The sequence below is a fragment of the Rana temporaria genome, chromosome 4, assembly GCF_905171775.1.
Source record: "Rana temporaria chromosome 4, aRanTem1.1, whole genome shotgun sequence".
NCBI lineage: Eukaryota > Metazoa > Chordata > Amphibia > Anura > Ranidae > Rana > Rana temporaria.
The window spans coordinates 206,257,790-206,283,908 of record NC_053492.1 but is presented as its reverse complement, the minus strand read 5'-3'; the positions used below and the strand labels follow the sequence as shown (position 1 = coordinate 206,283,908).

Genomic DNA, 26,119 nt, shown 5'->3' with positions numbered 1-26,119 from the left:
TTAAGATGTAAAGATCACTTTTTTTTATCCACTTTATTTTTATATCTTTTCTTTTCTTATTTCATACATATATATGCCTATTCGGCATCCATTTCATATTATTTGACATACATTATACCACATTATATCACATTTTTATATTCCTATACTATTTCAATGTACGTCTCTATCTTTTTATATCCCCCCTCCCCCCCCTGTCCTCTGCACTCTACATAGAAAATCTATCCGTCACCAATTTTGGTGGTGCGACACTCACATCTCTCAAACAGGAATACCAAATCTCCTCAAATTTACCCTCTGCTTTCCTATGTTTGTAAGCCAGGTGTTCTCTTCCCAACAAGGAGTTGACATATGCAATCCATTGCTTCCCTGTGGGGACCCCAGGAGCCATCCAATAACGTGCGATGAGTTTTCTTGCCAAGTACAACAGTCTTGTTACCATATAGTACTTTCCTTTTGTAAACTCTCCAGGGTCAATGGCCCCTAACAAGTATACCAAAGGGTCCAATGGGACTGGTACCTGTGCCACTCTGGTGATACACTGTGATACTTCCTCCCAGTGCCTGTGAAGCTTTGGGCATCTCCAAATCAAAGTGTATGAAGTCCCCCTGCTGAACTTTACACTTTGGGCACATAGGGGTGTCCCTTCTTCCCCATCTATGTAGTTGTGGCGCTGTTCTATAAGCCCTGTGTAGGATAAAGAGTTGCAACAATTTATGCGACGCAGAGACAGATACCGCCGGAACAGATTCAAGCGCCCTCTCCCACTGATCTCCATCTATCTCCCCAATGTCTTCCACCCACTTTCTGCGGCTTCTAACGGAGGCATGACTCTGAATTGTTGCCAACAGTCCCTCATATATTTTTGTTATCAGTCCTCTCCTAGCTTCTGCTTGCAGAACCGTCGTCATCAAAGGTGACGGTGAAGTTACCATCAAGGATCGTGTTTGTTGTTGTTTCTGTAGAGCATGCCGGAGATACTGATAGAAGCCCCATGGGGCTAATTGGTATTCTCTACAAAGCTGCTCGTACGTTTTCAGTACCCCACCCTCGTACAGCTGTGAAAAGAACCATATTCCCTTCTTTTTCCAGGAGGTAAAACCTACTAAAACCTGTAGCTCTACATATCTAGGACTGTTCCATATTGGAGTGAATGGTAACACCCCCCTCTGTCCCCACAGTCCTCCGTAGCTCCCCCCATACCTTTCTAAGGAGGGTTGCTGTGGGTGCTGCCTGTGGCAAACTGGGCAAGCCCATCTCAAGATGGGAAGCTGCCTTCAATGTGGGAACTGTTCCGATTACCATATTTCTATTTGGGTCCTCTCTTTCTTCCCGTCCCCAACCCGCCAGCTGTTGTATCTGAGAGGCTAAAAAGTACGTTTTGGGGTGAGGTACCGCCAACCCCCCCCCCCTATCTTTTCCATATTGTAAAGTGGTTAAACTAATCATGGCTACCTTTTTCTTCCATATCAACTCCCGCATTTGGGTATCAATTCTTTTAAACCATTTGTTCGATATCCATATCGGTGAATTATGGAAGATATATAAGAGTTGTGGAGCCCATACCATTTTAATTAGGTTAGCTCTCCCTACCACTGATAAGGGGAGTTTGCACCAACTATCGCATTTCTCTCTTTGCTTTGCCAATAGTGGACCCAGGTTCAGCTGAAGATATTCAGCCGTGTCCGGGGAAACCACCACACCCAAATAGCAAAAGCTGTTTGATATGGTGATCTGCCCTGTTCCCTCAGGTAGCTGCTCCCTCAATGGATCTATAGGCATTAATATTGATTTGGACCAATTTATATTAAACCCAGAGAACCTTCCAAATTCTCCTATTATCCCCATTGCTGTTCGCAGCGATGCTGCCGTATCACCTAAATATATAAGTATATCATCTGCATATAGGGAAATTTTTTCCTCCCTCTGGCCCCTGCAAAACCCCACCACCTCCGATGTATTTCTAAGCAGTATCACCAACGGCTCGACTGCCAAAGCGAACAGCAGTGGGGACAACGGGCATCCCTGCCAGGTGCCTCTATGTAGCTCAAATGGGAGGGAAAGGTTATTATTATGTCTAGCTCTAGGTTTGGAGTAAAGCACCTTTACCCATGTTATAAACCTGTCTCCCAATCCAAACCTAGTTAATATTTCCAAAAGGTAGGGTCAGTCCACACTATCGAACGCTTTAGTAGCATCCAGTGACAGAATAGCCCTACCCCCCGGATTATCCACCGGCACCTGCAAATTCATATATAGTCTTCTTATATTGTCAGCCGTTGAACGGTTAGGTATAAAACCAGACTGATCCTGATGTACCAGCCTGTCTATAACCTGTGATAACCTTTTAGCCAGAACTTTAGCTAGAAGTTTGACATCCGTATTTAATAAAGAGAGATTGGATGATATGAATCTCGAGAAAACTTATCTTTGCCTGGTTTAGGAAGTAATATAATTATAGCCTCCTGCATACTGTCAGGTAGAGTTCCCTTTTCCACTGCTTCCGATAGTGCTTCCAGCAAGGGCTGCAATATAACCTCTCCATATTGGGAGTATACCTCCACTGGTAGTCCATCTGGACCTGGGGATTTGTGTTGTGCGGCCCCTTCCAGAGCTTCCTTCAATTCTGCCAGTGTGATAGGCAGATTTAACATCTCCCTATCCTCCTCAGCCAATTGGGGGATGGGGCAGCCCTGCAGAAACGAGGCCATCTCCGAATCTACAGTTTTTGTTCTGGAGGAGTATAATTCCCTATAAAACTCATAAAAATCATCTAAGATGTCAGAACTAAGAGTGTACGTCTCCCCAGACTCCACCCTTATAGCCAAAATGTTCGAGGACACCCTTTGCTCCCTGGCTACCAGTGCTAGGATGTGTCCCGTATTTTCCCCTTCCTCAAAGTGGCTCTGTTAATAAAAATATCTCCTCTTCTCCGCTGCCGTCAGCAGTACCGAATTGTACAAAGATTGCGCCTTTACCCAGGAATCCTGATTACTCTGAGAGGGATCTACTACCAACGCTTGTTCTCTGATTTTCATTTCATCCCAGACTTTATCGTCCCATTCCTTAGAGCGGGTCTTGATGCCCGATATTTCCCTAATCAGGCACCCCCTCAAAAATGCTTTTAATGTATCCCATACCACCCCTGCATTTGTAGTGCCCTTATTGAGTCGCCAATACTCCTGTAACAGGCCTACTGTCCCGTCTGGGGATGGGAGTAAGGTCAACCAAAATGGGTTTACTTTCCACAATGGGCGGCCCATTACTTTAGTAAAATGTTACCATATGTTCTCAAAAAAAGATGGGCATGCTCAGAGTTCTTAAACAGAATAATAAGGTGTAATTTTAATGCGGGGATCCCTGTGACCTCAGAATTATTTCAATGGGTTGTCCAGAGTAAAAGTTGAGAGACTGGTATCAAGACATGGTATTGCTGAATTTCAATTTAAAAGCAGTGAATTCGAATTTTAACATAAAACTCCTGGAATTACGAAAAGCCGAGTTAGACTTAACTTAACGTAACTCCTTTTCTGAGAGTCTTCCAGGACAGCCCATGAGCCCTAGGGCTCCTCCTACCAGGACAGGAAACACGCTACCCCCACCAGATAAAAGGGCGGTCCTCCAGGCCCCATGTCAGTCTTTGAGAACTGTAGGACTTCCCTGAAAAACATATGCATAATACACATAACTTCCATACAAAACCGGGTGGGAATCTGGCTGTCCTGGAAGACGGATTCGCCAGAGCGTCGATCACCAGTGATTGATCTGCTGGGTTCAGAGAAAAGAATTCCTCTGTCTTGCAGTTGTCCTGATTTGCAAACAGATCTGCTTCGGGGCAACCCCATTTGTCAGTGATCTCCGAAAATACCTCTGGATGAAGCGACCAATTGTTTTGCTCCACCTTGTGGTGACTGAGATAGTCTGCCAGACAGTTTTGCGTCCCCTTCAGGTGCACTGCGGTAATTGAGGCTAGATTCTCTTCTGCCCATAACATTTCCTGGGCAATCAATTGAAGAATCCGACTCCTCGTGCCTCCCTGTTTGTTGAGGTACGCAACCATCGCTATGTTGTCGGATAGGATCTGGAGATTGTGACCCCTGATTTCCGACTGAAAAACCTGCAGGGCTCTCTGAACCGCTAGATGCTCTCTCTGGTTCGATAAAACGTTTGCTTCCCTCAAGGACCATTTTCCCTGTTCGACATTGTCGCTGAGGTGGGCTCCCCATCCCCAGGAACTTGCGTCCGTCGTGATCCTCTGGGATAGAGGAATGGACCATGGCAGGCCTCTTGCTAGGTGAAGATCTGTCCTCCACCATCACAAGCTTCTTTTTACCTTGGTAGGTAACAAAACTCTTGACTCCAGAGACCTTGCGTCTCCATCCTAGCTTTTCAGAAGAAACATCTGCAATGATCTTTGATGAAATCTTGCCCATGGTACTGCTGGGAAACACAAGGTCATCAGACCTACTGTCCTTGAAACTTCTCTCAGCGAGACCAGCTGATTGGTCTGTAAAGCTGAGACCGCTTGCACCATCTTTAAAACCTTCTCCTCTGGGAGAAAAATGTTTTGGTCTACTGAGCAAAAATCGTAGCCCAGATACTTCACCTTCTGGGCCAGATTTAGGGAAGACTTCTCTCGGTTGATCAACCAGCCTAGGGATTGAAGGAAGTCCTGTACAGTCTGGAGGTCTGCTAGCAGTTTTTGGTAAGACGCTGCCACTATTAGGTGGTCGTCCATGTAAGGGATGATAGTTATCGCCTTTAACCTTAGCGGAACATGTTACCCTCCGTCCGGAGGAAACACTAATACCGACAATGGGGCCTGGAGGACCGCCCTTTTATCTGGTGGGGGAAACGTGTTTCCTGTCCTGGTAGGAGGAGCCCTAGGTCTCATGGGCTGTCCTGGAAGACGCTTGGGAGAAAAAAAAACAAAAAACACAAACTTACCCTTGCAGTTCCGCCCCCCACTCTTAACATTGGGGTAGTGTAGAATACTTAAAGGGGAAAAGGAGTCACGCTACAACTGGGTGTACTGTGCCTGATATAGTGAACAAATAAAGTAAATATACACAGCATCCGTGATAAATGCGAAGAGTGCAATGACACAAATGTGAGTGCCAAGGGCATATGAACAATGTGGGATGGAAAGAAAGTCCAATGCTGGCAGGAGTGATGATAGTATTGCCCAGTGTGAAGTTGATCCACAAACGGTGCAGCACAGTGACGACAAAGAACCTCCACCACCATCAAACACTGACCCTTACCAGAGAGTTAGATCTCTGAGAAATCAAACACAGCAAAAGACACATGAGATCATCCGATCACTCAGCAAACTCGAGCAGATCTTCACCAATGAATCAATCCTCAGGAAATATCAATACTCAGGAATATGCAGAGAGAAACAGGGAGACTCGCATAGCATAAAAACCTTTGGAGCGTTTAGTTAAGTAAAAAGATGTACACTTACATCGATGCAGATAAAATGGAGCATTTAAAATCAAAAGCCGGCCGGCTAGCAGAACGTGCAACCCGTCTCTTCCGGGTCCAGTCACGTGATGCGGTGACGTCAGAACGTCACCTCCCAATGTTTCGTCTCGATGGGGACGAAACGTTGGGATCACGTCCCCATCGAGACGAAAGGTTGGGAGGCGACGTTCTGACGTCAACGCATCACGTGACTGGACCCGGAATAGATGGGTTGCACGTTCTGCTATCCGGCCGGCTTTGGATTTTAAATGCTCCATTTTAATCTGCATCGATGTAAGTGTACATCTTTTTACTTAAATAAACGCTCCAAAGGTTTTTATGCTATGCGAGTCACCCTGTTTCTCTCTGCATATTCCTGAGTATTCCTTAGTATTGGTATTTCCTGAGGATTGATTCATTGGTGAAGATCTGCTCGAGTTTGCTGAGTGATCGGATGATCCCATGTGTCTTTTGCTGTGTTTGATCTCTCAGAGATCTAACTCTCTGGTAAGGGTCAGTGTTTGATGGTGGTGGAGGTTCTTTGTCGTCACTGTGCTGCACCGTTTGTTTATCAACTTCACACTGGGCAATACTATCATCACTCCTGCCAGCTTTGGACTTTCTTTCCATCCCACATTGTTCATACGCCGTTGGCACTCACATTTGTGTCATTGCACTCATTGCATTTATCACTGATGCTGTGTATATTTAGTTTATTTGTTCACTATATCAGGCACAGTACACCCAGTTGTAGCGCGACTCCTTTTCCCCTTTATGTATTATGTATGTTGTATAACATTTTTGAGTCGCAGCTTATAATAATTTTTTAATTTATTTTCTTTGCATATGGTATGCGCAGTATTTTTTTCACGTAGTGTAGAATACTTACCTTACTACCTTCTCCAGCAGGCTCCCTTCGTGTGTGTGACTGGTCCCCGGAAGTGTCTTCCCATATAAGTGCCCCAGCCAGCGGTCACACAATGTTGTCATCAGATACAATGCAAGGTCAATAGCCCTGCATTGTACATGGACAGAATAGGGCAGGTCACAAGACAGAGCAGAGGAAAGGTAATTATTACACCTTGTTTCTCAACTCCTAGAGTTAACCAGCATCGAACCTTTGCAGAGCAAGGTAGCCTCATGGCAGGGATATTTTTGTAATTCTTGGGTGGTAGTAAACTTTACCATTTTTCCTAGCGGTCACACCCTGCACTTCTGCTTTTCTCACCTAGGAAAGAATGCATTCACCCCCCCCCCCCCCCCCCACTTCAAAACCTCCAGGGATTCCCACATCACGCATATCAAGAAGCATTGAGGCTATGTAGAATACAATGTGTATCTGCAGTGAGCCATCATCAGGGGGCTAGCTGCTATGATGCAGAAGAGACAGCCAGCTCCCTGATGAGGTCAGCAAAGAGGATGGCGTCATGGATCCTGGAGTCAGTGTCTTTCAGCGGATTTCTGCAGGACAGTGCAGGATTAGACGGGTGGTCGAGTTATTTTTTTTCTTCTGGATTGAGCCCAAATAACATAAGAAAAATATGTATATTTTTCCCTGTGGCAGATCTTTCTGTCCCCATGAGTTTTGTTTTTCCAGTATCTCTGTACAAGTTAAAAAAAAAAAAAACACCCTGTTACAGGTCCTAAAATAAGACGTTTCTAATACTATGTTAAATATTTTTTATAACAATTGCCATTATTGTCATGAGTGACTGCCAATTATTATTATTTTAGGTACTTCTATAGCACCGTCAATTTACACAGCGCTTTACATATACAATGTGTTTTCATATCAGTCCCTATCCTCAAGGAGCATACAATCTAAGGTCCCTAACTCACAATGGTCAATGCCAATGATCTTGGTAACACAAGGTCATGCTTCTTAGCTGAACTTTCGCCTTACTGTTACAGTATACTTATTGTAACCCATATTTTCTCTTGGAAAACTGAAATTAATCCAGGACATTTATAGTGTCTTCCACAAACACTTTTGATGGAACACTCACATTTTACTTTTATCAGCATTATAAGTAAAAACTGTTGTCCTTTTGCTGCAGCAGATATAGGGGACACATCTGAGTTTATACCTCTGGTAATTAGGGGTCAACTTCTCTGAACAGCCGGATAAACCTTTACGATTAGTATGACATCAAGCAAATAAACCAGAAGTTGTCAAGGACTTAAAAACGCCTCAAAAAGCACCATACTCACTTCTTTTCCAAGTGGCATTCCACTACCAAGGGCACAAGTTAGTCCAATGACTTTGGCAATAAAAGTTTTAAGGGTGAGATATTCTTTTAGCACCACACCACGCAGGATAGTCTTCATCTCAGGAATGCCAGAGCCTAGAATAAATATAATGAGGTGATAATGAGCAAGAATATGACTGAAAAAAGAATATAACAATTTGCGACACAAACGATAGCAGAGATTGAAATAGTGACAGTAAGGCTAGCTATGTAGAACTCTTTTCTTGTGACACATGTCCTTATTAGCAGAATTGTTACAAGCATTCAGGACCACTGAGGTATTGCAATTTTAAGGATTACCTAAAGAAAAGCAGACAAACAGGCTAACATGGTTATAGTTGAAAGATTTTTGTTGTTAGGACAGATGACAGGTGTATCAGGGCAATGCCAATGGATCAGCTACTTCTATATCAGGAATGACTAAGGCCATTTATAAAAACATATGCGTATTTCTAAGAATTTAATAATACACCGTGTATGGTGGATTCAGGCAAACTGGAGAATGCATCTTCTCCAGGTTGTATAAATAGGCCCTTTTTATTCTAGCATAATGAAAATCTCTCTTTAAAAGCTAAAAACGTGAAACATGCAGCACCAATGATGATATTAAATAAGCAATCATTAAAGTGCAAATATTCCTCTGTAAAAGAAATCACAAATATAAAGTGCCAAGAGGAAAGTGCAACATGTAACAGTCCACTGTGAAACCGTCTACAATAATAAAAAGGTATAGATTCAATTTGCTTGTCAATGTGCTCAGTCCTTAACTCCCAGCGACAAAATAATAGGCATCACCCTGTGCATCAAAATCTCCACCACAGCTCCTAAGCTGCACAAAAGGGCAGTACACCACGTATAATTGATGACACAAATTAAAGCGGAGTTCCACCCAAAATTGGAACTTCCGCTTATCCCACTCCTCACCCCCTTACATGCCACATTTCCTGTCCCACTTAATCCTTACACCGAGAGGCTGGTTAAACGATTAAGCTTAATCGCCTACAGCAGCCCCTCCCTGTAGGCGATCGCCTAGGACACGTCACAGGTCCTAGGCGATCTCCAGTCCAATCAGACAGCGCAGCGCCGGGCACGCATGCGCAGTGCCGCTCGCACATGCGCAGTGGGTGCCCGGCCGCGAAGCCGAAAGCCGTCACGGCCGGGTGCCCACAGTTGAAATGAAGACGCCGGCCGGGGAGGTCCGAGAATCGCGGAGCCCCGGCCAGCGCGTCGCTGGAGCAGGTAAGTGTATGTTTATTAAAAGCCAGCAGCTACACTTTTTGTAGCTGACTTTTAATAAACATAAAAATTGGGTGGAACACCCCTTTAAGCACTATAGTATGGGTGAAAATTTCTCGCTACAACACTCCTCTGCAGCAGGGGGGCAAAAGCACAGCCTCTTTGTTCATCCTAGATACAATCACTCATCACATGGAGCCACAGAAGGCAATTTATATATATATATATATATATATATATATATATATATATATATATATATATATATATATATATATATATATATATATATATATATATATATATATATATATATATGAGCATTTTATTGAATGAAGGTAAAAAGCTATCCATTCAAGTGTACAAATGTAACTGCATTCAAACCAACATTCCATCTAATCCAGGGAGAGTATACTGCAACAGCAAAGAAAAACAAACACTCGCTAAAATGGGTGCCAGAGAATGCCCATCAAACGTTTGGCTCACAGAAATGCACACGTGCGCAGAATTCTTAGCAAAATAGTGACCGGTTCATGCACTTTGCTGAAAATGCCGACAAACTACACGTCCTGAACGTGTAGCACAAGTGGAATGCCCCATTATTCTTGGCTGGTTTCCTGAGCACTACTATTCCTGTCCCATCCATTTCCCAGGATCTGCTACTCCAGCTGCAAGTTCTACCATCAACACCTGCTGGCACAAGTGTTCCTCTGTACCCTTTTTTTTTCACCATCAGTTGGGCCAGGGCTGGAGCTATATCAGACTCCTATCAGGTATGGGACAATGGCTGCCGGTCCCAAAACCAGAAAGTGGCAGCATGATGTCAGCACAAATAGCTACGCCCAACATGTTTCGTGCTATTGCACGTCTTCAGGGGACTCTAATGGAACTTTATATTTGTGATTTTTTTTGCACAAGAATATTTGTTTGTTATTGTTATATAACTTTGTTTTATTATTTATTATTGGCGCTGCAAGTTTTCACGTTTTCAGTTACTTTTGTGGGTTTGGCATACTGACCTATATAAGCTACCTAAATTATTTCTTCTAGCGCTGATTATTTTTGTGGCTAACATTTCTCTTTAACACATGTTTTAACAAGCAATAGTCAGATTAAGTAGGGGGGGTCTATGGATAAAGAAATCTTTTTGCGAACATCTCAGCATTCACACAAAAGTCATAAATAATACCTGTGATGTTTGTATTGTGTGTGAAATGGTAGTTTACATCAGGCCTCGACAAAATCCGGGAGCCAGGTCGCAATTGCGACAAGAAATTGTGACCTGGCGCCTGGGGAAACTTAGGGCTGCAGAAGGCCACAAAGGCGCAGCCTCAATTACAGGCCAGCGCGGGATCGCGGCGCGCCCGCCGGTAATTGAGGTTGCCGCCTTCACAGAAGGAAGCTGAGGCCACAGAAGGAAGCAGAAGGCCGCAAAACTGTGGCCTCAATTAAAAAGAAAAAACAAAAAACCGCGCTAGTAGCCTCCCACCCTCTAATCCCAGGCAGCAGCTGGCGTGCGATAACACAAAAGCAAAAATAGACAAAAAAAGCCGCGCCAAAACAAAACAGTCAGTTGAAATACACAGTCTCTAGGTGTGCGATTTTTGTTCCGTAATTGATTAAAAAACAGTTGTATGTTCACGAGGTAGGCAGATTAGACCCTGGCGAAACTACTTCATGCGTTTTCACACCACCTCGAAGAGACCCCCCAGATCATTCTCTGGGCGAGGTATATTGATGACATCCTCCTCCTATGGGCTGTGAGCAGGGGGATTTGATTGACTTCATTGGGAATCTCAACATCAACGATAGAGGAATACAATTGAAGTTCGAGGCCAGTCAGACCATGGTCCATTACCTTGATCTGAATATTCAAATAAAAAATTACAAACTTGTCACCTCAACTTACTTTAACCACTTCCATACCGGGCTGTTATACACACACATCCATACCAGGCCTATTCTGGCACTTCTCTCCTACATGTACAAATCATATTTTTTTTGCTAGAAAATTACACAGAACCCCCAAACATTATATATGTTTTTTTAGCAAACACCCTAGGGAATAAAACGACGGTCATTGAAACGTTTTATCTTGCACGCCATTTGCGCAATAATTTTTCAAACGCCTTTTTTGTTTCATGAATTAAAAAAACAAAACAGTAAAGTTAGCCCAATTTTTTTGTAAAATATGAAAGATGATGTTACACCGAGTAAATAGATACCCAACATGTCACGCTTTAAAATTGCGCACACTCATGGAATGGCGCCAAACTTCGGTACTTAAAAATCTCCATAGTCAACGCTTTGAATTTTTTTTTACAGGTTACCAGTTTAGATTTACAGAGGAGATCTAGTGCTAGAATTGTTGCTGGCACTCTAACGCACGCGGCGATACCTCACATATGTGGTTTTAACGGTGTTTACATATGTCGGCGGGACTTGCGTGTGCTTTCGCTTCTGCGCGCGAGCTACTGGGGACAGGGGCGTTAAAAAAAAAAAAATTTTTTTTTTTTTTACATATTTATTTTTTACACTTTTTTTTTTAATTTTTTTTTTTTATTATCACTTTTATTCCTATTACAAGGAATGTAAACATCCCTTGTAATAGGAATGTGTGCGACAGGTCCTCTTTATGGAGAGATGCGGGGTCAATAAGACCCCACATCTCTCCTCCAGGCTGGAAAGCATGAAATCGGTGAAAAAAAATTCACCGATCTCATGCTTACTGTTGCTTAGCAGCCGCAATTGCGGCTTGGTTTACTTACGGGGACCCAGGCGTGACGTTATCACATCGCGCCCGGGTCTCCGACGGTCATAGAGATGACTGGTGACCATCTGGTCACCAGTCATCTCTATGCTTCCTGCCAGCGCCGGACGATTCGTTCTCCGGCCCCCCGATGGCACGGGAGAGCCCGGAGAAGCACCGGATGGCGGCGGGAGGGGGGGATGTCCCCTCCCGCCGCCTGTAAGAACGATCTAGCGGCGGAATCGCCGCTATGATCGTTCTTACGTTGTGCAGAATCGCCGGCAGGAGAGAAGGATATCTGAATGATGCCTCTAGCTGCAGGCATCATTCAGATATCCCCCCACAAAGCCCAGGACGTCATATGACGTCCTCCTGGATCGAGGAGGGGTTCCTGCCGCCGTCATTTCACAATGACGCGGTAAGGAAGTGGTTAAGGGCACTGACAGGAATTCGTTCATCCCTTTAGATAGCTGCCATCACGAACCGTGGCTCAAGGGAGTTCCTAAAAGCCAGTACCTTAGAGTAAGACGCAATTGCTCCGATCTCGGGGATTTCCATACCCAGGCCAGGATACTTACTGAACGGTTCTTGGAGAAAGGGTACTGTCAGGAATCACTCACCTTGTCAAGAAACACTGGCACATTGCCATGAGTGATCCCCAACTTAGGGACATTCTGCCCCCGAAGCCTAGGGTGATTTTTTAGGGGGGTGCAGCCCTTGAGGAATAAGATCTCAGCCAATAGATTTTTAGCGAGTAAGAATAAATATATTCTTCCTTTTTTCACTGATTATACTTTTCACAGCTTTAATGACCTACTTAGGTGGGTGCTTTTTAGATTTTCACATGTTGGCACTTACAATTGGGAGGTTCGGCCTTGCCTGATCTCCTGGCTTTCACAACATGCACACGACTCTTCAAATTAATTAACAGATACTCTCACTGGGTTCTGTGTGCAATATATTTAATTGTATACATTTTATAATTTACATTTTATTACATATGTTATTCCTCACCAGATCACTTGAATGAGGACTACTAATATGTCCTTTTGCAAGAAATTAGCACTTTGTTATTTAGGTCTATTATACTTTTTATGGACTAATATCCAAAGAACTTTTTGCATTCACGGCGCTTTCCGGTCCTTAATGTGACCTTTTGAGGCTGTAATGTGCTGGAGGTCTGTTATGGGATTGAGACTAATTCCTATCCCTTCCTCTTTATGTTGGGGTGAATCAACCTCATGTTTATACGCTAGATGGCAGTGGTGAGCTTACGAGGAGAAGCTACAGGAAGAGTGTCTTGTGCCAGGCATTCAACTTCCTTTTCCGCCCTTCTCCTAAAGCCCCTTCCTTATGTTCTGGCAGCCGCCAGTTTTTGATACACAAATCTGTTTTCCGCCCGTCACGGATGTTTTTACTAAAGTTTTTTATGCTAAATTTAGTCTTTGCCGTCTTGCAAGTGGACTCGCGGTGTGCGGTCCGAGTAAGGGCAAAGTTTTACCACATCAAAGATGGCGTTCCTAGACTCATGAGACAGCCTTTCACAATGGGCAGTGGGTCTATTTATACGAGGTGATTTACTGCATGGCCCTACCCCCATTGACAATGTCCAAATAGTGACGAAACGCGTCTGGGAGGATCACGCAGTGACGTCACCATGCCAAGGAGTAGGGCTCCTGTATGCCAGCCGGCAATTTATACCTATGCTGTTTTTAATATGCTCGCTTGTGAGTATGTTTTACCTTCTTTTTTAAAATAAAAAAGTGTATGGTTATAGAGTTACGCTATGTGCGCCTCTTCTATTTACATCTGAAACGTTGGAGCTGACATCCATCACACTGAGAGGACAGGGAGCTTTCTGGTGGAAAACGTCCAAGGATTAAAGGCCTCGGCTGGGTTATAGCCATCTGCCTTAACTGCTTGCCTTCTGGTAAGCGGCTCTTCTTTCCGGTGGAGGGTCACGTTTGTTTATGTGTCACTTGGTGGTGTGAAAACGCATGAAGTAGTTTCGCCAGGGTCTAATCTGCCTACCTCGTGAACATACAACCGTTTTTTAATCAATTACGGAACAAAAATCACACACCTAGAGACTGTGTATTTCAACTGACTGTTTTGTTTTGGCGCGGCTTTTTTTGTCTATTGTGGCCTCAATTACCGGCTGGCCGGTAATTGAGGCCGTGGCTTTGCGGCCTTCACAGAAGGAAGCTGAGGCCTGCGGAAGGAATCTAGGAGTGGCCAACTTGTGGTGGCTGTTGGCATTACAGGTTACATTACATTACATGTAGCAAAAAACAGCAGTTCTAATGTGTTTTTTCACTGCCATCTCCTTCCCTCTAATTAGAACCCCCAAGCTATTTTATTCTCTAGTGTGTTAAAATAAAAAATATAAAAAACACATGGATTTCTTCAGAATAATAATTAAAAAAAAAAATGTTTTATTCTCAACATACATTATTTTTCTCAAAATTCTACAAACAATACTCCATGACGACAATGTGAAACAAGTTTGTTTGAAATATTTGCAAATTTATAAAAAAAATAATTAAAATAAAAAACACCCAACAAAACATCACATGTACAGTACATAAGTATTCATAGCCTTTTCTAAATACTTTGTTGAAGCACCTTTGGTACCAATTACAGTCTCAAGTCATTTTGAGTATGCTACAATCTTGGCACACCTATTTTTGGGCAGTTTCTCCAATTCTTCTTTGCAGGACCTCTGGAGCTTCATCAGGTTGGATGGGGAGCGTTGGTTCAGATTTCTCCAGAGGGGTTCAACTCTAGGCTCTGACTGGGCCACTCAAGGACATTCACAGTTGTCCCGTAGCCACTCCTTTGATATCTTGGCTGTGTGCTTAGGGCTGTTGTCCTGTTGGAAGATGAATCTTCACCCCAGTCTGAATCCAGAGTGCTCTGGAGCAGGTTTTCAACAAGGATGTCTCTGTACATTGCTGCATTCATCTTTCCTTTGATCCTGACTTGTCTCCTAGTTCCTGCCACTGAAAAACATCCGACTGCTTCACTGTAGGAATGGTATTGGCCAGGTGATGAGCGGTGCCTGGTTTACTCCAGACTTGACGCTTGTCATTTACACCAGAGCAGAGAATTTTGTTTAGTTTCTCATTGTCTGAGAGTCCTTCAGGTGCCTTTTGTCATGCATCTTTAACTCAGAAGTGGCTTCCGTCTTTCCACTCTACCATACAGGCCCGATTGGTGGAGTGCTGCAGAGATAGTTCTTCTGAAAGGTTCTTTCTCCACAGAAAAATGCTGGAGTTCTGTCGGAATAACCACCATGTTCTTGATCACCACCCTAAGGCCCTTCTCCCCAGATGGCTCAGTTTGGCCAGGCGGTCTGCTCTAAGAAGAGTCCTGGTGGTTCTTCCATTTACGGATGAAGTCATCACTGTGTTCATTGGGACCTTCAATGCTGCTGAAATTTTTTTGTACCCATCCCCAGATCTGTGCATCAATACAATCCTGATCAGAGGTCTACAGACAATTCCATGGACTTTATGGCTTGGTTTGTGCTTTGACATGCACTGTTAACTGCGGCATTATATACACAGGTGTGTGCCTTTCCAAATTATGCCCAATCCACTAAATTTGCCACAGGTGGGCTCCAATCAAGTTGTAGAAACATCTCAAGGATGACCAGTGGAAACAGGATGCATCTGAGCTACATTTTGTGTGTCTATGCAAAGGCTGTGAATACATCTGTATATGTTTTTTTTTTTATAAATTTGCAAAGATTTCAAAAAAACTTCTTTCACATTGTCATTATGGGGTATTGTTTGTAGAATTTTGAGAAAAATAATGAATTTAATCCATTTTGGAATAAGACTTGCATGACAAAATGTGAAAAAAGTGAAGCGCTGTGAATACTTTCCAGGTGCACTGTATGTATTTTTCTAGCATAGATTTAATTACTTTAGTTACAAAAAGCTGTGAAGGAGGGCAAAAAAGAACAGAAAAATCCTACAGAAATCCTCTGGTAAGGGGGACTCCAAGACCCCTTTCACACTGGGTCGCTTTGCAGGTGCTAGAATGCTAAAAATATATATAGCGCCTGAAAAGCGACCTGAAATAGCCGCTGCTGTCTCTCCCCGAGGGCTTTCACACTGGAGTGGTGCGCTAGCAGGACGGTAAAAAAAGTCCTGCTAGCAGCATCTTTGGAGCGGTGAAGGAACGATGTGTACACCGCTCCTGCCCATTGAAAACAATGGGCACCATGGCTATACCGCCTGCAAAGCGCCTCTGTAGAGGCACTTTGCTGTGGTTTTACCCTTTTCTTGCCCGCTAGCATGGGGGGGGGTAAATGCGCCCCGCTGGTGGCCAAATAGCGTTGGGAAATTGATGGTAAATCACCTCTAAAAAAAACGTGCTTTACTGACGCCACCCCCGCCCCAGTGTGAAAGGGGCCTTAGTAGAGGAAACCTTAAATATTTATACAGTTGTATGTACAACTTTCACAATATATTGTATATGTAAAAATAGAGTACATTTCTTGCTGGGAGAAAAGTAAATGCTGCATCATGACACCAAGTAAATTTTACAAAATGTGTTACTTTTTCAAGCTCATTAACAAAGACCGGAATAACTGCCCTACTAAAAACAATGAAATAAGGAAGGGAAGCGCCACCTAAGTGCAGTATTGCAAAATCTGGTTTATTACACAAAATGAAAAGCACTCACTAGAGAGAACGTAAAAACATGCATATCTGTGAAGGTCCCCGCGGTACCTGTGGGAAGGAGAGGAGAGGAATGCACTACACCCACCACAGATATGCATGTTTTTACATTCTATCTTTCTCCCTTCCTTCTCCCTTCTTTCATTGGTTTCTTCAGAGTTGGCTCAATCACTGAGGATAGCAGCAGCCGATGCATATGGTCACCTTTTCCTACCTATATGGACCATTGAACTTTACAGACTTGTTTGGTCACTCGTTTCAGGTGTTATATACATTTGCACGCTTGCTGGATTTTAACCCTCCATGCGCCAGAACATTTCTAATTTTCCATTGCCCTACTAAACAGCTGGCAGCCTTCACTGCCACATGGTAAGCTGCAAGGCAATGTGATTGGTAAATGACAGAACTCTTAACGTTCAAATTAAAGGAAAAATTAATTGTACAGCATTTTCTCAAGGCATTCATTACAAACATCTTCATGTCTGTGACGCAAGGACAGAAATTAAGTATTGTACATACCCACAGCCTGAGGCGCCATGATCTGTGTGAATCCTGCAGAGAAAGTGATGAGGACAACAGGATATGTAACCCAGGCCAAGTATTGTAGAAAAATATTATTCTCCAAACCTCCATACATCCACTTGTGAGCTGTGAAAAAAGAACGAATAGCAAACAATGTTTTACGTTGGCAATAAATGTGGTGAAAGGCTGACAGAAATGGAAGGTGACTCAAACTGATGCACAATACTGTAGATCATCATTCATAAGAGCCATAGGACTTGTCTATGCCAGGTTTCCTGTAGCTGCTAACTCCGGGTTTCCTTCTCTGTCATCTATGTCCTTCAAAAAGGTTGCTTCCTTCTCCAATGTTGCAGTCCATTGTAGCCAATATTAAAGGGTCAGTTTTAGACAATGCCAAAAGGATTACATATTGAACGTAGGATCTCTATAAAACTTCCTACCTTCACCTGTATATATATATTCACATTTTATTATAAGATAGCTGAAAATACATCAAAACTGTTTTTTCTGAAAAACATCAGTCATTCTCTACCCTAACTGAATATGACACACAGGATTTACCTCTAGGAGAATCACTAGAACTCAAAAAGGTAGAGTTGGCAAAAGGATTATAGCCGAGCAAAAGTTCAGCCCAAACATCACTTGTTTGGCGAATACCTGAATTTGCGGGTTGTTCGCCCACTGAGCACTGCACAGTTCATTTTAAGCCCCAATTGGGCAAAACTCATGCTAGTCCAACCTGTGTGTGTGTGATTATATGTCAGTATTACATTGTATATCCCTGTATATTCAGGTGCTTATCTAATAGTTTTTTTAATCTATCCATGCCCCCCGCGCTGAAACCACCGTATGTTGAGGGCACTTGGCCTGGTATGGCTCAGGAGGGGGGGGGGGAGCTCACTCGTCTCCCCCTTTCTTGACCTGCATGCTCAGATAAGGGTCTGGTATAGATTTTGTGGGAGGGGGACCCCACACCGTTTATTTTTTTTCCAATTTTGGCATGGGGTTCCCCTTAACATCCAGTTTTGTTTTTTGAAATTTTTGCATTGCCGGCTATTTAAACGTCTATTTTTTTTCATTTATAAACGTCAGACTTGCTGTAGTAGATTTAATTTTTTGTTTGCATTGGTACATGTCCCCCAGGGCAGTACCCTGGTCCCTATACCCTTTTTATGGCCAATAACTTGCATACAAGCCTTCAGTCCCATAGACTTCAATGGGCTCTGGGCCTGAATTTTTGCAATGTTCGAGAGTTCTGGCGCAAACCGAACCGGGGGTGTTCGGCCCATTTTTACTTACAGGTTTAAGAAGAAGATATCTCAAAGTGTACTCTAGATTTATCTATTGGATTGTTTGATAGCCTATTTGAAATTTAAAAAGGGGACCCAGGAAAAAATTAACCATACACCTTCCCCAGTACTGGGACCATAAAGTTGGACATACATTATACAGTTTTTTATACAGTTTTCTTGTGCCATTTTCCTTTAGAGCAGGGCTCGACGAAATCCGGGAGCCAGGTCGCAATTGCGACTAGAATTAGCGACCTGGCGCCTGGGGAAGGAAGCATAAGCCTGCTGAAGGCCGCGGCCTCAATTACCAGCCGACGTGATCGCGCGGCGGGGGAGGTGGGGGCGCACAGAGACACAGGATACCCCATCCTGTGTCTCTGTGCGCCCCCACTCCCCCCGCCACGCCGGCCGGTAAATTGAGGCCGCGGCTTTGTGGCCTTCTGCAGGCCTATGCTTCCTTCTGTGATTTCACTGCCATCTTCTTCCCTCTAATTAGAACCCCCAAACATTATATATAATTTTTTATTCTAACACCCTAGAGAACAAAATGGCTTCCGTTGCAAAACTTTCTGTCACACCGTATTTGCGCAGCAGACTTACAGGTGCACTTTTTTGGGAAAAAATACACTTTAATTAAAAAATTAAGACAACAGTAAAGTTAGCCCAGTTTTTTTTTTTTATATATATTGTGAGAGATAATGTTACGCTGAGGAAATTGATACCCAACATGTCACGCCTCAAAATTGCGTCCGCTCGTGGAATGGCGACAAACTTTTACCCCTAAAATCTCCATAGGCGACGTTTGAAAAATTCTACAGGTTGCATGTTTTGAGTTACAGAGGAGGTCTAGGGCTAGAATTATTTATCTCGCTCTACCTATTGCGGCGATACCTCACATGTGTGGTTTGAACACCGCTTTCATATGCCGGCGCTAGTCACGTATGCATTCGCTTCTGCGAGCGAGCTCGCCGGGGCGCGTTTCTGGCTCCTAACTTTTTTAGCTTGCTCCCAGATTCCAAGCAAATGTGTCAAACACTGCTTTAGAGTCACCAAAAACATATAATATGAGGTCATACCTAAACACTTCCATTTGTCAGGCAGGCCCTTGCACAAAAGGTAAAACTAATGGAAACTGAAGAAGAATCTTTAATGCATGGCCAGCCTAAGACTTGGCCTCGTTCATACCGCATGTGCATAAAAACTGATGGAAAAAACATGCAGATTTGACTTGAATAGGGGTGTTCACTCCATGTGCAGAGATGTGTGTATTTTTATTATTTAGGTCTCTGCAAGAGCACAAAAGAAAACAAAACAAAAAAAAATTCTTTTACTATGTGCTCTGTTTACACAACACTGCTGTCGCATGAATTTTTTTTCTATGCAGAAATAAATTAATTCTCTCTAAGGGCACGAAGAAAACAATTATTCTCTATGTGCCCCGTTCCCACCACAATGTTGATGTCATATACATTTTTTCTGTGCAGAAAACTGCACATATGTTGCAGATTGCCACGCAGAAAAAAATCTGCATGTGATACCAGCGTTTTGGTGTGAACAGGGCACAGAGAAAAAGTGTTTTCTTTGTGTCTTTGCAGAGGCAGGTGGAGAAAAGCTCACTTCTCTGCACATGGTGTGGACAAGGCCAAATTATCAGAATTTAGGGTCTTATTTTTTGCATATTACAGAAAACCCCCTTTATGAGCAGAGGCATTTTGTTCCTGCATAACTACAATGATTCTAGCCAGAAGGCTTTAACCAATTTTCCATTTTCACAGGCAGCTACAAAAGACATAATATAGCGATCTGTCTCTGTTATTGCTTTGTCAGATGATAACCACCAATAGCTGTGAAACAATGCCTTCAGCAATGATATCCTTATATGTGGTCATTGCCCAAATCCTACCCCAATCCATCAGCTCATTGCTCGGGTAAGGAATGGGCCATTAAGGAATACTTCTACAAGGGGGATTATAAACACTTGTGATGCCAGAAGCACCCGTTATTGCGTTAGGGTTCTGCCGACTATTTTCTCAGTTAAAACAATGGGCAGCCTATTTAGCCTAACAGTCACATGCAGAGTTGAGCAAGCCCATATCCCAGTTCTGTTCTTGCTTCTCACTTGAAAAAATGGAGGTTCCCACCAATGGCTTGTCACCGCTACTCTTAGTTATTCCTGCACATTGGAAGTCAGAGAAGGACCAAGCATGATATGTAGATGGAGGATAACTTCAGGGAAGTACAACATTTTGTACCATTACAATTTTTAAAACAATTCTAGGTTTATCTAATTTTTCATTATTGGTAATAACAGAGGGAATGCAACACAAGCAATATCAAGAATACACAGTGAATACTAATCATGCATGTGTCAATATGCCACTAAAAGACACATAGCTATAGTTTATCAAAGGCCTTCCTCATCAAGACATAGCAATTGATAAGGGGTAAAGATTCCATATTCTGCACATACTTTTTTGTACACATACTGGATACATGGAGCACACTTCACACTGAATATCAAGAAAAAAAAAAAAAAAGTTACACAAACAATAGTAAGGTAATAAGAATGGAGACAACATACAAGCTGCTCACCTTGTAGGCAAACTGCAATTGTGAAATCCATGACCCAGCTGACAAGAGCCATCACTAAGCCCAGAAGAATAAGGAATATCCAGTCTTCCCCAATATGAGACAGCAAAAGCCTCTGAATGTGCACGCAACAGACTGAAAAAAGCAAAAGTGGCTAAAAAAGCAGAAACTGACTACAAAACAGTAACTTTGCAGTGAGAAGGCAGCAGATGATATTTGAAAAGTATAAAAATATTGTAATATACAGTATATTAGAATGCAAAATGTAGAACATACAAACATTTTTCTATAGTCATAGGCAACAAAAGAGGGTCTGTAACCTTTGCCAAATTGTACCTCTTTTACACTTTCCCTTGGCACAGAACATTACTTCTTGCAACACACTATACCGACAGGCAGTACATGCTATGATTTTTATAGTGCTACTCAATTATTGCTCGGCAAACTGTTCTGGCAAGTGCAAAGGGAACAGTATGGAAAGAAGTCAGTGAGAAGACCCCAGCCAAAACCATTACGGGAGAGGCAAGCTTGCCTTGTTATAGTTGTGCAGTTAGTAGTGGCAGTAGTAAGCAATGCAAGAGCCAGAGATGCCCAGAACAGTTCAAGCAGGTTTGTTCTGCACTTTTATCTAGCAAGGCAGTAAACACACAATTCAAGGCAGCCTAAAGAGAGTATCTGGATTCATCCAAGGTTTTATTAGTTTAACATGATATATTTAGAGGCGATTTCCCTTTCTGGGTGGGCATACCTGCTAGAGAACATAGGTTTTCTCCCTGATCTCATAGGGGCTTCTGCCACTTGCTACTCTCTACCGTGGGCACCAATACTGAAAATCTGTTCCCCAGGTTAAAAAGGTTCTGATTTCAGCAGAGTGGTTTTAAACTTTGACCTGCACCTCTTAGGCTTGCTGCATATATTTCTGAACTATGTGCATGACTGCTTCTATCCTTTCCTGCATCTGAGCGACATGTTTGATCACTCTCTCCCCCCCACGGTTCCCAGGCTTTATCCAGAAGTCTACTGTACAAAAGTTCAAATGTACAAATCCCGTGGCCAACGGTGACACTTCCCTTATTGAAATCATTCAGTATGGTAGCAGGAAGTCCAAGTCTATTCCAACCTCAAACACTTTAGCACAACTTTCAAGGTTTTATTTAGCTGTTCTACCAACCCATAAGCTTGGATGTGGTACAATGAGGTGTGTAGGTAATTCTCAACTGACAAATGCTTTTGTTACCTTTGACATGAAAGGAGTTCCGTACTCTGCCAAAATTTTAGGCATACCTATACACTAAAATATGTGGAACAGCTTCTTCACTATAACCTTGTAGTATGGGATTATGAGAAGGACTGATTCTGGATAACTGGTAGCATAGTCAAAGACAGAATGTGTTAATTATACAGTACAGGACTTTTATTCATAGACCAAAGGATACCTAAAAAAAAATTAATAAACTGAAGGGTGGCAGTGACATAGCAAACAGAACTGATCTCAAAGAAACAGAAGGTAAGAAGCCAAAGCTTGATGCGTAAAAAGAAACACCAACAGTGGTGTAATGAGCTCTATTGGGAAAAGGGGGACCCTTTACTTAAAGTGGAGGTTCACCCGAAAAGTCATTTTTTAACATTAGATTGAGGCTCATTTTGTGAAGGGGAATCGGGTATTTTTTTTAAAATCGAAGCTGTACTTACCGTTTTAGAGAGCGATCTTCTCCGCCGCTTCCGGGTATGGTCTTCGGGACTGGGCGTTCCTATTTGATTGACAGGCTTCCAACGGTCGCATACATCGCGTCACGATTTTCCGAAAGTAGCCAAACGTCGGTGCGCAGGCGCGGTATAGAGCCACACCGGCGTTCGGCTTCTTTCGGCTACTCGTGACGCGATGTATGCGACCGTCGGAAGCCTGTCAATCAAATAGGAACGCCCAGTCCCGCAGCCCATACCCGGAAGCGGTGGAGAAGATCGCTCTCTAAAACGGTAAGTACTGCTTCGATTTAAAAAAAACTACCCGATTCCCCTAGACAAAATGAGCCTCAATCTAATGTTAAAAAACAAATTTCGGGTGAACTCCCGCTTTAAAGAGTGATGTGGATCATCGGAACCCTTTCTATCTTACACAGCGTTTGAGGAAGAATTTTTTTTTTATGGAAGGCAAAGGCCTGAATGGAGTCAAAGGCCTCTTTCACACGGGATGGATCTGTGATGATCCGCCTTGTGAACCTCCGCTTGCTCAGCGGGTTTCGTTCCGCTGATCCCCGCTGAGCCGGCGGATGACAGGGCGGGGCAGTGTGCAGGGACCGTCCTGTCAGATCTTAACTCTCCCCTATTGGGGGATCGGATGAACACGGACCGTCTGTCCGTGTTCACCCGATCCGATGACGAATGGAAAAATAGGGTTTTCCTCCGTCGGCAGAATCGGAGGATTGGGGACCCGAATGAGATCGGGTGTCAGCGGATGCTCATCCGCTGACACCCGCAATCTCATTGAAATCAATGAATGTCCCTTTTTCATCCTTACACGGGTGGATGAAAAAGCAGACAGACATATGGTCTGCCCGTGTGAAAGAGCCCAAAGGAATCACCAGGGCATCCAATGCAAATGACAGAGGACCACTGGCCCTAGTCACAAATCTGTTCTGTTTGTTGTTGAACCTGTCCACATCTGGTGGACCTCACGATTAACAGAGATCCTGAAAGATTTTTTTACTGCAAAATTCTGGTTGCTCCCCCAATATAGTTTGCGTAGGCCACTGTGGCATTGTCTGACTGAGTGAACCCTGACCTTGTGATATTGGAGAAGGAGTGTCACCCAGTATTGGAGACAATCTGATGGCTCTTAATTCCAGAATATTGATAAGGTGTTTGAACTTCACTGGGGAACAGGAAGAAAGAATGTAGAAAATACTTTCCCTACTCCAGGGCAGAGCTGGTGACATGTCAGGAAGAGCCCTGTCTAGTTGCATAGGACAGTCAAGAGTGGAGTGGTTTGTTCCCCAAGAGACATTGCTCCGCTTAACGGTGTTGTGGGTCAGTCCCTTCATCTCTGGTCTCTCTACAGAGAGAAAAGTTTAAATTGCGCTCTAATCCACCACGCTTGGCCTCTTTCCTAGGAGAACCTTGGTTCCCTCTGGCCTTCGACACAGGCCCATTATTCCACAGCTGTATATCGCAGGGACTTGTAACCTTGGAGTCCCTATTGCAAGGCATGTCCTTTTGCTCATTTAAACACCTACAACAGAATTTTGCCCTCCATTAGATCTGAGTTCTATAAATATTTGCAAGTACGTCACTTTTTTTCTAACTCCCTATGGCGTTGAACTGGCCAAATCACCATTTGAGAACCTTTGTGGGAGGCCTCTAGTAGATAGGTGGACTATCTCAATCTTATACAAGTACCTTAATCACCACAATACTACAACCAAATCTACAGCCATGATTGGTTGGGAGACAGAAACAGCCCAGGTGTTTTCAGCAGAAGACTGTCGAGATATTGTCACCAACATGCATAAATGCACACACTCAGTCTCCATCAAAGACGGTAGTCAAGTTACATACCCGATGGTACTATACTCCTGGCAGGTTGCACAGAATCTACCCACTGGTTAATGACACATGCTTCAGAGGAAGCTTCCTGAGGACGAATTTGACGCGTCCTCAGGAAGCTTCCTGAGGACGAATTTGAACATTCGAAACGCGTCGAGGCCTAGGGGTACCACACGTTTGTAACACGGCACACGACTCTGACCTCCGCAACGGTACTGCACAGGCACTTCCGCCTGCTGGAACGCACTACGGCCGAGGCTTGGAGCGCACGCCGGGGGAGGTAGCAGTGACGCTGGACAGGCTAGTGCCGGCTTAGGCACAAGAGCATGTGAGTGCACATTCTGCTTTTTAAATGTTTCATGAATAAATCGTTAAAAAACGTACTACACTATATGGGACTTCTCTTTTTCTGGGAGCAAAAAAAGAACCCATAGAGAGTTGGAGCGCGGAGGTTCGGGACCAGCAGTGGAAACCGTACACCATATGTTTACATGCGGTTTATCTTTTCGGATCTGGTGAGAGCATAGCGAAATAGGAGGTGGTGGTGACACTTACATTTAAGGTGGAAAAGTCACAAATTTTTTGCAGCAAGGCACAAATTTCTGCACATACTGGAAACACACTTTGAGGACTTTGCATTTTAATGCACGATTACACTGGACTATTTCTTATATAGATTGGTTATAGTTTTTTGTACCCATTTATTTATATTTATACACATTGATTGTCAGCGCATTGGCGCCTCTGAGTTTGCAGGAAACGGGGTTATATATATAATATATATATATATATATTTATTTATATATTTTTTACACATGTGATCACATCACAATATATGCTTTAGGGACCACGTTGGTACACTATATGAGTTTGTTTTAGTCATATATATTTATTTATATATTTATTTATTCATTCATTTTTTTGATGTCAGCGCAGTAGTACAATTGTACGAACACAAATTTGACACTGCTGACAAAGCCATTGATTTATTGCATCCAATATTGGATAAGACACTGTACTAAAAGATATCACTATTAAGGCTGGGTTCACACTGCATTAGGGAGTGGCTCACAACAGGGGTCCGGTGTATCTGTTTTCCATTTCAGGTCTGATTTTGGTCCAAATTTTTGGGAGAATTCTGACCTAAAAACGGACCAGAAGACGCACAGGACTCCAGTGCAATTTGCTCCGGAGATGTGTGAACCGGCTCCATTGAAAGCCGATCAGTCTCCTGACATGCAAATTGGATGAGGGGAAACCAAATCATAATAATGTGATCCCAGCCTAAAGGAAGGGGAGTGGCAGTATAGTAAACACATTTTTAGTATAAAGGGGTATTTTTGGTGTACCCTCCAATGTTGGTAAAAAAAAATACATATTCTAGAACCAGTAGAACAAATTCAGGTACACACTGCAGTTACATGTACTTTTAATGTGCCGAGAATTCAACTTTAGAATTCTCAGCAGTAGTGATGTCCGTTTAGTATTTACATTTGGGAAATCTGATGTTGACAAGGTTATACACAACCAGAATACTTACTTCTACACTTGGCACAACGGCTCTCATCATATTCTTTTAGCTCAGCTACCCGTGGCTGGTCGCTTTTGCCTGGTTTGCGACCTACCGTTTCTTGCCGAATACGAGCAGCCTCCTCTTTAGCGAAAACTCCTAGGTCCTGAGTGTAACGCCCATACATCTGAAAAAAAGAGTACAAAACATTACATTTAGTCATTATCACATAGATGCGAGTTTATCAAGACAGAGAAGAGCCAAGATCCTGACGA

General features: G+C 43.2%; 1 protein-coding gene across 4 annotated transcripts in view; it reads right to left on the bottom strand.

Moving 5' to 3' along the window:
• Positions 1 to 26,119, bottom strand: part of CLCN2 (chloride voltage-gated channel 2) — a 348,319-nt gene that overhangs the window by 217,969 nt on the left and 104,231 nt on the right. For all 4 annotated transcript variants that reach the window (XM_040349786.1, XM_040349785.1, XM_040349782.1 and 1 more), the window contains exons 2-5: positions 25,875 to 26,031; positions 20,795 to 20,926; positions 16,911 to 17,039; positions 7,678 to 7,811 (exon numbers count right to left, since the gene is read on the bottom strand). In XM_040349786.1, coding sequence (XP_040205720.1) covers positions 7,678 to 7,811; positions 16,911 to 17,039; positions 20,795 to 20,926; positions 25,875 to 26,031 — 552 coding nt within the window. The remainder of the gene's footprint in view (positions 1 to 7,677; positions 7,812 to 16,910; positions 17,040 to 20,794; positions 20,927 to 25,874; positions 26,032 to 26,119) is intronic.